At 45.1% G+C, this 11,254-nt stretch overlaps 1 protein-coding gene across 2 annotated transcripts; it reads left to right on the top strand.

Annotated features, from left to right (window-relative positions):
* Nucleotides 1-434: 434 nt before the first annotated feature.
* LOC107395550 (uncharacterized) lies at nucleotides 435-6,911 on the top strand. Of its 2 annotated transcripts, none has more exons than XM_015974939.3 (6): nucleotides 435-624; nucleotides 1,921-2,258; nucleotides 2,365-2,440; nucleotides 2,672-2,750; nucleotides 3,086-3,269; nucleotides 4,616-6,911. In XM_015974939.3, the coding sequence occupies exons 2-6, from the start codon at nucleotides 1,923-1,925 to the stop codon at nucleotides 5,192-5,194; spliced, it is 1,254 nt and encodes a 417-aa protein (XP_015830425.3). In that variant the 5' UTR covers nucleotides 435-624; nucleotides 1,921-1,922; the 3' UTR covers nucleotides 5,195-6,911. The 2 variants fall into 2 exon arrangements, with proteins under 2 accessions (XP_015830425.3, XP_015830426.3); XM_015974940.3 differs by having other exon boundaries at nucleotides 1,918-2,258.
* The last annotated feature ends 4,343 nt before the right edge of the window (nucleotides 6,912-11,254 follow it).

The following is an 11,254-nucleotide window of genomic DNA, read 5'->3' as shown; positions in this document are numbered from 1 at the left end:
TTACTTCCTGATTTATTTGATTAAAAATGAAATGTTGCTTACTTGTGATCTTGAGTTGCATAAGGTCTCTCGTTTTAAGACGCGCACACGCTGTTTGTGATTGTGTGTTTTGTTGTGACTGGGCGGAGTCATAATTCCTGTCACTATCAGATACAACATGGGAATAAAAGTGCGCCTCCCCGTCCGTCCAACGTGCTCTAAAGTGCGTTTACAACCGTGCGCTGTAGTAGAGATCCCGTTTCCCGACACCATTTACACTGGCGACCCATGAGTGGGCGGGGCCGCAGAAGCCTGTGCTGCCGTCCAATCAGCCACGAGCAAAGCAATCACTGGCTGAGACGCTCAACCAATGGCGTGGACCATCTCCAGAGCGGTAGCCAATAGAATAAGCGCAAAATGTCGGCACGTGGATCTACGCACACGTTGACGCTCGTAAACTGCCGAGAGAAGAAGCTAGCTTTGGCAAAGATCGATGAACACCCGGGCGGTGAGCTGAAGGCTGGGCTCCCCGGTGCTCCTCCAGCCACGGAGTGTGTTGTGACGGACTTCTGGCGGACTCACGCAGGAGATAAAACCCTTATCGACCGCTTGCATTCCCCGAAGCTCTGTTTTTATCTCACACGAGTGAGTATTCGCCGTTTTGGCTCTCTTGCTAACGTTCCCCGAAGTTGTTTGACTAGCCTAAGGGAATTTCCTGTCCCGCTTTCGACTTTATGTTTTCGTCTAAAGCTTACTTCATCTTATCTGAACGTCTTTTGCAACATTTTGTTAAAACGCCAAAAGAGTTTTAGTTTCACCAGAATAAAGACGCGAGGAGTTCCGTAATGTTTCACGTTTGCTTCCTTGTTCTGGTTCTTCTGGTAGGCGTCCGACCATTTAAATAGGATTACAAATGCATTCCGTAGTAAAATGTGCTCGTTCTGGCTTCGCTCGTTCACACACACACACACACACACACACACACACACACACACACACACACACACACACACACACACACACACACCCTATTCCACTGAATCCATCCGACACGAGCTCGTGTAGGGAGGAAGGCGTGGACGCCAACAGGAATAAAGACGCTTTTCGACCCATTTCTGGTAATTTGGCAATAAAACAAACATCTGTTGTAAATTTCTAAATTTAATTTGATGTATTTGTAAAAAAATCTACTGTGTTTGTAAAAAAAAAGCGTAAAATTTCCATTTTGTTGTGTGAGTGTGAATGAGTTTTGTCATTATTGTGAGCCTGAGCTGTGGTGTGTTTACCAGCTGAGCACATTCCTGGCCAACCCCCCTTTTCATTTACCCATATGTGTTGGTGAGATCAGCAGGCACTTGGAGATTACACACACACACACACACTCACTGACAGAGAAATAAACGTCAGTAGCAAGAGATGCTGACTATTAAATGTGAGAGGACGTACAGCAGATCTATTTTGGAAGGGGGAAAGTAGAAATGAGCCCCATGTTTGTGTGCGCAACGATTGGGATGTGATGAGAGGGCTTAGAAAACTGCAGCCAGAGAGGAAAGAGGGTGTGTGTGTGTGTGTGTGTCAAATCCAAGGGGGGGGATGGAGAGCAAGCACGAGACAGAAGAGAGGAGGGGCTACAGAGAGCACCGGAGGCTGTGGTAGAGAGGAGTGTGCCTATTCTGATTTCACTACTCCACACGCGCCCATCCCCCTCACATTTCAGTCTCCTCCAGTCTCCTGAATGAGAGCCAGACATGTACAACCATTATTCGCCTACCCCCAGTCCTGCGCTGCACTATGTTGCACCGGGGCACCATTTTGAGTTGTGGGAGACGGAATTGTTGGCTCCGATTGGGGAAAATGGCCATAACAGGAAACACGCCTATCATGTAAATCTTCTCTCCAGCTGAATCCACATTCATAACCCTCTACTTCTGCCCCCAGCAGCAATGCAGTCTCAAGGAAGCACCTCCACCCAGCCCTCCTTCGATTCGCTGAGCTCCAGCGACAGCCTCTTGCTCAGCGACTCAGAACAGGCCGAGGACGACGCAGACGTCTTTCTGCTAGACAACCCTTCCTGTGTCACCACCGCCGGAGCGGGTGGGGCCAAGGCCAAAACTGATGTGGGACCAGAGAGGCCCAGGTCTCAGTGGGACCGCTTCACGGATAAGGAGGAAGAGGAGTCGTGCAGGTCAGAGAGTGGCAGCAAACCGCTCTGCCTTGATGAGAGGGGTGCTGTACGCCAGAAACCAAAATCAGAAGGAGATCTGCTGTTTGCTCAGAAGGTAGGTGGACCACGTGAAAGAGAAGGATAAAATAGCGATGAGCGTTGAGTGGGAATCTCTGGAGAGCGCTTCAGCAAGTGTAATCTGTCTCTTCCTTCTCTTTCAGTGTGCTGAGCTGCAGGGTTTTGTCAGGCCTCTGCTGGAGCTGCTGAGCGGACTGAAGAAGGGCCGCTTTGACCACGGTAAGCATCTTTAGCTCCCCACCTCCAGCGGGACATGTGCAAACTTGTGTCTCATCGCTGGCTGTATTGATGCAGCACAAAGTGCAGCGTGAGATGACAGGCTGGCTGCTTACTCATTAGCTCACCGGGGTTTACCGACACGCTGAGTGAAAGTGGCGTCTGTGCACGTCCACATGTGCGTCCTCTCAGACCCACTGCAGGATAATGTTTGTTGTTTTTGTTGATCGACAGGTCTGAGTAGTTTCCAGCAGAGCGTGGCGATGGATCGCATCCAGAGGATTGTTGGGGTTTTGCAGAGACCTGACTGTGGGTAAGATGTCACCCTGAATATCCCGCCACTCACTCCAAACCGTCGTACCTGCTCCGCGGTGTCCCACCGTGTCGTATCTGCAGGCTGGAGTTCGATGAGAGCATGTGAAGGTTTATTAGGAGCGTTGGGATAGTCTAATGTTTCAGTCTTATCTCCTGCTGCATGCTTTATTGAACGCTCCTGTGAGTAGGTAGGGTTACAGCATTCATCAGCAGTGCAGACAAACACCAGCATTTCCTCTTAGAGTTAGAAGAGTTTCTTTTTAACTGCAGATATTTTCACATTCCCGTGTTTTTCCTTTACCGAACCTTTCCGTTTTCCTCTCTCTCCATCAGGGAGAAGTACCTGAACACCTTGCTTCAGGTGGAAGGGATGTTAAAGCTTTGGTTTCCCCAGATCTCAGCTCAGTCGGTGACTTCATCCTCGAGTATGGCCACATCCCCCACCCACTCCCTCCAGGACACGTCCAGCTCCACCCCGCCGCACAAACACAGGGATCAGTTACATATTCCTGTCAAGGTGAGAAGTCCTGCATTCCTGGGAGCTTTAGAGCTGGAGCTAAACGGTTATTTTTAAAACGATTAATCTGACGATTATTTTATCGAATAGTTGACTATTCTAATGACTATTTAGACAATTAATCTAACGATTATTTTCTATTGCACAGTTAATAAAAACCAAAAAATCTCTTAAATTCCTCCAAAACGCTGATAAATTGTTACTGTAAGAGAATAAACACTACGGGCCTTCCATTTTGTATAACACTGCTTTTATTGTGTTGGTTGGTTATGTTGTGGTGACGTGTAGAACTTGGGAGTGCAGGCTGCTGCCTGAGAGGTGGTTGGAGACGGAGTGTCTCCATGCTGCTTTGTTTTGGCCACTTATGTGTGTGAGGCGAGTGGTGTTACGACTCTTCCTGGGGAGTTTGGCTCGGACAATAACGGGATTTAAAAGTTAAAATGATGATCAGGTTTATTTACAACTACAGAAAATCATAAATCTTTTTATCCACAGGTTGGGAATAATAAACTAATTCTGTCTGTGGGGAATTAAAACAAAAGTAGAAATAAGTAGGGATGTCCCACTGGGCAAAGATTACTGGGTTCTGGACCAAAATAAGGGTCTCCAAAGGTCCAAACTCTAAACTGGGTGGTTAAACCAAACTCAAGGTGATATTTTAAACTAAACCAAAAACCCACAACACTCTAAATGTAATAAAAGGGAGATCTGCACCACAAAAAGATGAACTCTAAACCAAAACGTAACAGCTGATCCAAACGCAACAAGCTGTTAGCGAAAATGCTAACAGTAGCTTTACCAAGGTTAAGTTCAAGTTACCAAGTTTAAATAAACCAAAAACACCCGGCAGCAAACAGACCAGCACGGAGGAGAGACTGCTACCACCAAAACAGCTCTCCTCGTGTCTGAAAGAAGCTCCTTTATGAAGGGAGAAACGCTCCCGGTGATGTTCTACATCTGCGATAGAGACGAAGCAGCGCATCTGACCCCGGAAGTTGTTGTCCGTTGCCGGGAAACGAAGGCGGGCAAAACAGGAAAGGACTCTAGTAGCGGACGGACATTGTTCCGGGTCTTCGGTATTTGGTGGAGATGTTAGTGAAGGTGGAGAAAAGGGCGAACTAGAGGAAAAACAGGCAGATTCCTCCTCTATTTACAAACTCCTGGGGATGCAACAAGTGGGCGCGGTGCGTCGACTTCCGGATCTGACGTCGACGAATTTTTAGAATCGAGCCGTCGACGTCATCGAGGCTTCGCTACTGCCCTAGTGGGATCCCATTTGACCAGCCCCTCCCCCCAGTGCTTTAAAGTTTGTGTTTATTTTCATAATGTCCTCTTTTGTCTTCTAGAAGCGCAGACTCAGCTGGACTGGAACAGACTCTCCCACGTCTTCCCCCGTGCTCACCAAGTGTCCCCGTGTTGGTGCAGATGAGAGGAGAACAACGCACGATCAAGACAAAAGGTTCGGATCTCCCTCCACTCCATCGCTGGCGTCTGACGCAAACCAGTACTCGCCCGTCTGTAAAGTCCAGCGCAGCCTTGGCACAGAGGGATGCGAGAGCGAGGAACGGAGCGACCCGCCTGCGTACAACGCATCCCAGAGCTCCGAGCCGAGGCTGACGTGGGTGCACGTCGCTCCCATCCCATCCCCGCGGAAGGCCCGTCTCTCGCACGAGGGCGTGGAAATGTTGGGCGACAGGGAAAAGATTGTGGCGCCAAGCAGGAGGGGCAGTCCCGCTATGCAAGACAGCTCCATCTCGTCCACCACGCCCTCCGAGCACCCCGGAAATCTGGAGAAGCCAGCTCAGTGCCACAGCCAGCTCGTTTTTAGTCAGCAGAGTGGGACAGCCGAGACAAGTCCTAACCAGTCTCCGCTCATCACGACGAAGCCTCGGCCCAGGGGGAGCCCCGCCATGTTGGAGACCTGATGTACTGAACACACATCCGGCAGCTTCCATCTTCTTCCACCGTCATGCCTAAAGCTGCTGCGACACAAACAAGGGAAGAGGATGAAAACCAGAGAAAATCAAGGATTTTTGACTTGAAGATACTTGAACTGACTTCTAGCATGAAAGCAATCAATATATTCAGAGGCGGCTACTTCAGCACAAGTCTGAGATGAAGGACAGAAAATCTGATGTCAGTATTAAATCTTAAAGCTTACAGCAGTTTAACCGGATCCGGAGCAAAGAACGAGTTCGACGATTCTTATCAAAGTTTCTGGATCCAAAAAGGAGGAAAGTCTTTTTATCCTGGACGTGAGGAATTCAAGCGCGTCGTCAGAGATGGAGAAACGATGTAAGAACTCACGAATGTACTCCAGACGTTCAGACACTTGTAGCATCTAAAGCCGACTCCCGCTGCGGCGTGGATCGGAGGCTTCCGCCTGCTGCCCGCGTGCAAACCCACCGGCAATCAGGGTCATAAAGTCAAGAGACACTTTAAAATACCAGCCAGGAAAGAAAAACAAGGACCACTCAAAGACATGTGACTTTCAAGTCACACCGTTAATTTATTCACGTCCTGATCAACCGCTGCAGCTATTTATTGTTTATTTATTTATCTGTCGGGCAGCTGGTTCTCGCCTGCTGTGTTTCTGCATAGTTCGGCCTCTTTAAGGCGACTTTTGACATTTCATTTGTTTTTATCATGAGGAAGGAGGAAAGAAGCAGGTGGACATCTTTCGACTGACTGCTGGACTACTGTGCCTTTTTACTGATGTGTTCAGAAACGTTTTTGGTGCTTTCGGCGCGTTGGTGAATGCATTTCGATTGTTTGCATTTCTCAAATTCAGCGCCGAGTCAGTCGGAGCGAACCTGCGGTCTTTGCTTTTTCACTTTTCTACACAGCAGCTTTATCAACAGGAGGAAACCACTGTCCATTCCTGCTGTCCCGATAGCCGCCGCCATATTTCCACCTCTCACACACACACACCCTTCTAGAGTGTCTCTTATCAGTGGAGGAGCGGCACTTAAAAGCGGGCGCTCCTGAAAAGTGAACAGAGGAAAGCTAAACATTAGCTAGGAAACCTTAATGCGGGTGGCCTTCCACTGCTGCTGCTGTCTTCTGACTGCAGCTCTAATTTAGATGTTTCATAGGAAGCCCTCTCTTTATTTAGAGTTATGCTAACAATATGTTTATGAATACGACTGATTTACCTAATTACCAAATCATGTTGTGAATAATGAAAGTGTCTACGTTGGTAGTAGGCGAGCCACTAACGGTGTAGCGACAGGTGGGGGTTTCTGCAGACCAGGAGAAGGCAAACGTGGAGCTACCTGGTTTTTTCTTTTGGGGGGGTGGGCTCTGGTTCAGACTAGATCAAAAGCAGAGGGGTGGGGGTGTCTTCTACCTAACTCCTGTTTACCTTTGGTGCATCAGAAAGAGAAACCAATTGCACTTACTCTTTTATTTTCTACTGTAGCGACTGCTGCTGATTGGTCAGTAGAAAACCACGCCCCGTTTATTTTAGCTGCCTTTTTTCAGTTCGTTCGCCCTTTCCCCTCTATCCTTCTCTCTCCCACGTCTCCCTCCATCCAGTTTTTCTTTCTCTCGCCCCCATTTTCACGTGATATTGTCCTAAAATATTTTTATTTCGGTTACGATTAAAAAAAGTTTTAATAAAATGACATTTTCAAAGCTAAATCGCCTGGTTGTGTTTTTTCTTCTTCACATGAATGGAGTCAGACATGTTTGTTTTTTTAATGCAGCTCTCAGAGCAGATGTGAAGACTCAGTGGGGTGCAGATTTGCAGGCTGTAAGTGTGTGTGTGTGGCTGGGGGGTGCCCGTTTATCCTCCAGCCAGCTGCTACTGCAGAATCCAAACGTTACTGGTTCTATTTTCATTTCAGCTGAAAGGTAATTTTAGGGCAACATAATGAGTGTAAGAAGAGGAAAACACATGGTGTGATCTCGGGTATTTAGACTATCGCAGTAGTAATTTCAGCCTGTTAAAAAGCAAAAGATAAGCGATTATCTAAATTCGTGTTTTTTTTTATTCACAGACGTCTGAAAATGATTAAATCGGGCAGTAAACAACAGAAAGTGGCGCAATATGAAGTTATTCTTGAACAGATTTGGTAAAAAAGTCATTTTGAAGCAGAAACTGGTTTAGGTTCCTTTCAGTTTTGATTATTTGTTTTACTAAACACTGATTTTAATCAGTCTTAGTCATAAATTTGAATTATTTCACTAGATTTATCAACAACCCTGATTGAGGGTTTACAAATAGCCAATAATCACTGAGAAAAAATGTTTTTTTTTTTAAATTTACAGATAATAGAGTTCACAATTCATTAAAAAAAGTGCTCACTTGCGTACTTTTCCACATGTATGTTCACTGGATACATTTAACAACACCTCTGCGACCCAGAGTCCGTAAAGGTGATCGTGTCAGATCCAAGTGAAACGCCAGCTATAAGAAGAAAAACTGCAGTTCCGCCTTCATCCAGTAGGGGCTGGCTCCAGAAATGAGCAAGTTCCTAGCCTAGTGAACTAGACCAAATTCTTGCTTTGCAAAGTTTGGTCTAGGCATGCTCCATTGGAACCTCAGCAGCTCCTACCAGGACTCTGGCTAGCCAATCACAGCTCTCTAGAGGGGTTTCAAACACATAAAGAGCTGTGATTAGTCCATAATGGTGGGCCAATCATAGTGCTCTATCTGCTTAGTGAACAAATCACAGAGCTTTATTCGCTTTGTGGGCCAATCAGGGCACTCTATATGCCTGGTGGGTGGGATGATGCAACAGAGTGAAACAAGAGTATGCCGCATTCATTGTCCAGTAGAATGCAGAGATCATTTGAAAGACAACGGTAGAACCTGCCCCACAACTGAGAGCTGTCAATGGAGTGTGGCCAGACTAAATAAATGTATTATTTAGTCTGGCTTGCCAGGCTAGCACGTTCCCATTGAAACTGCTAACTTCACAGCAGAAATAAACACGTTTACAGCCTGGTTCAAAAACATTTAACAGGTCAAGTTTACCATCAACAACTCTGAGAATGGAGATTGTTTTTGTAACTCATCCTTTTAGATGTAATTTAAGTTTGGAATTATGGATATCTACTTAGGGCGTGTCCTTTAGATTGACAGGTAGTAGATGAGCTGTCATTGCTAGCGCTAGCAGCTTTCTCCCCTGCTAGCTCAAGGGAAGACCTCGACCTCTTGTTTAAAGTGTTACAGCCCAGAAGGTGCAGGTGCTAATCCACCTGCCAACCTCAGTTAGCATCTGTTGGCTAAGTTAGCTCATAGCTACATAAGCTCAGAGTTTGATGGGCATCACTCACCTGCCCCGACCCTCACAGCCACTAACTCTAACCACCTCTTTGCCCAGTTCTGTATTTTTAGAGAGACGAAAGGCGAGTTGTGGCTAAAGTGGTGCCCGCTGGGTGTAATTTAGCTCTTAAGTTATCTGCCAGCTGTAAGAAAACTTTAATACAATGTTTGAAATCAACGTTTCAAAACATAGGAAACATTCTTGATCTAGCTTCTTCTTCTCTTTGAACAAAACTTCACAACTATCACAAGACGATTGTATCCCTCTGTTCTATTAATCAACAAAGCGTCGGGATTAAAACTCCTGTCTACGAGAGATGCAGCTCCGATCAAAAACCTCCACGTCTGAAATTGGGTTCAGGCACCAGTTGTTATTGTTCAGGTCAGTAGAAACTCTTTTCTTGTCTGGATCCTCTCCGTCTAGCAGACCTTAATTTCTTGGTTCTTTACTTCCAGAGGAGGAGGACCGGTAACACTCAGGTCCTGGTACACTTCCAAAAATGACCATTATTCAGCAGGTTGGTTTGAAATGTTTTTTTATAGAAAAAGCATAGGAAATGGTATAAACAAGACATTGTGACCTCCTGAAGCCGCCCCTCATGGGCTTCAGTCAAAAGACCCAGAATCCTTAGTTTTCATCCTAGCTTGGCCCTCCTCATTTTGTGGCATAGTACATTTCTGTTGGACCAGTACATGGTTATGTGTCAAGATCCGTGCGCATCACTAATCTTATCCTACATGATGTAGGGTGTCGGAAATTGAGTGCTTTAAGAGCCCAATGAATATATTACCTCTCCTTATGACCAATAAGCTGTGATACTCTATCTAAATGTAAAATATCAACCTGCTTGGTCTTTACTGTGTTAGTCAGAAGATTCTAGGGTTTTTTCTTTATTAAGGAATTGTACACTCTTCGTTTTGATTCAGAACACAGTCAGGTTTATAAAAGTAAGAATTTATTTTACAAACAATTAAAACATGACAAGTTAACTAAGCATTGACTGTGATGGGTGGAACCAAAGGTTATTTATGAAACCTACGTGTGAATGCGATGTTAGTCAGAACTTCCTTATCTAGGAGAGCTGAGTTCTGGATGTAAAAGAATGTGGTTAGCGTGAAGCTATGAAGGTGGTTGTTATCAAAATACACCAGACGCAATCTGTCATGTCTACTTCACCCGTTCTCGGAGACCCTCTTGGTGGATCCGAAGGTCAGAGAGGTCGGCTGACCTCTGGCACAGAAGGGCTGTAGAATACCGTGGCACCGACGCTTCAGTCCAGAGATGTCTCGGGTCACGACAGATGGACGGAACCGCGCGTCTGGGTCTCTGAAGGAGTCTAAACACTATCAGCTTGTTCTGCAGGAACTGTTGCGGTATCAGCTTTGCAGGTGCAGAAAGGTGTTGATGACGTGTCAAAAGCTTTGATGGTTAAAGAGGGTTTTGCTTCCGGTGGCCGGTCTGAAGCTTTCTCTAGAACTGCTGAATCACCAGCGTGATCCAGTCTTAAGGATCTCATGTTATGATTTGTGTAGCCAACCAATGGTTGACAGGTTTGAGAAATGTTACTAAGAAACTCAGAAACACACCTTCTTTGATACGGAGGCTCTGACTGGGGTAAAAGACTATTTATGTGTCACGGGTTCAACTTATTGATTAAATGTCAAAGGGACTTTTTTCCTCGGTAAATAAAGGCTAAATAAAAAAAATTAACCTTACTTGAGCTTGTGTGAGTGCAAATGGTGACGACCTTGCCATTTAAACAACATAACATTCATTTCAAACTTCAATCATTGAGCACAGATTAATGAAACTTTACATTGTATTATAATTATTATACGTAGCAATAAACAAATGTTTATTTACCGATTATCTAGCTTATAAGTTGTAGAAGAAGTTCATATTGATTTAGGAAATCATTCTTTGACTTAGCAACTGATCCGAGCTGGAGTGTTCCTTATATGGAGGCACGAAGACCTTAAAGATTGGGCCTTGAGGAGAGAATGTTATTGTTGACATGTCGTTATCTGTTTTCAGAGCTGCAGAGCTCCAGCTGATGGGATGAAGTCAGGCCAATTTAAAGGGGACACATGCAGTCTCGTGTCTCCTTTTTGACCGGATGTTGAACGGTCAAACTGTACCTAAAACTGACCATTGCTGGACGTTACAATGAACAAGATCATGGATGTTGCTGCATCTTGTCTGACTGTGCAAGAACGAACTCTCCAGCATACTTTCTGTACAGATAAGTACTGGTTACGTGATCTAAGCCGTGTCCCAGATCAAATAAACAAATAAATAGAGAAATTATCCAACAGAAACCTATGGCGTGGAGGCTCCACCCACCTTATATGGTCAGATCACAAAGCCAACTTCTCAAATACAAAGAAGAAGAAAAATGGACAAATTTAAACTCACCTGCAGTCAGACTCACCTAATCAGTTAATTTAAGTAGACGTCTAACAAATTCTGTACACCTAATATAAACTAAAGCGGAAGAAACTTTGGTAACACTTTAGTTCAGGGAACACAAATTAACCATTAATTAGTTGCCAATAAATATGCATATTAGTGGCTTATTAAGTCTGAACTAGTCATTATTAAGCACTTATTAAAAGCTTAACATTAATTCCTATTTCCAACATTAACAGGCCATAAATTAAGAGTTTTATCAAAATGAGCCATTCATAATGGTTTATTGCTGATTAACGCACA

The sequence above is a fragment of the Nothobranchius furzeri genome, chromosome 5, assembly GCF_043380555.1.
Source record: "Nothobranchius furzeri strain GRZ-AD chromosome 5, NfurGRZ-RIMD1, whole genome shotgun sequence".
In the NCBI taxonomy this organism is placed as follows: domain Eukaryota; kingdom Metazoa; phylum Chordata; class Actinopteri; order Cyprinodontiformes; family Nothobranchiidae; genus Nothobranchius; species Nothobranchius furzeri.
This window is presented reverse-complemented; position numbering and strand designations above follow the sequence as displayed.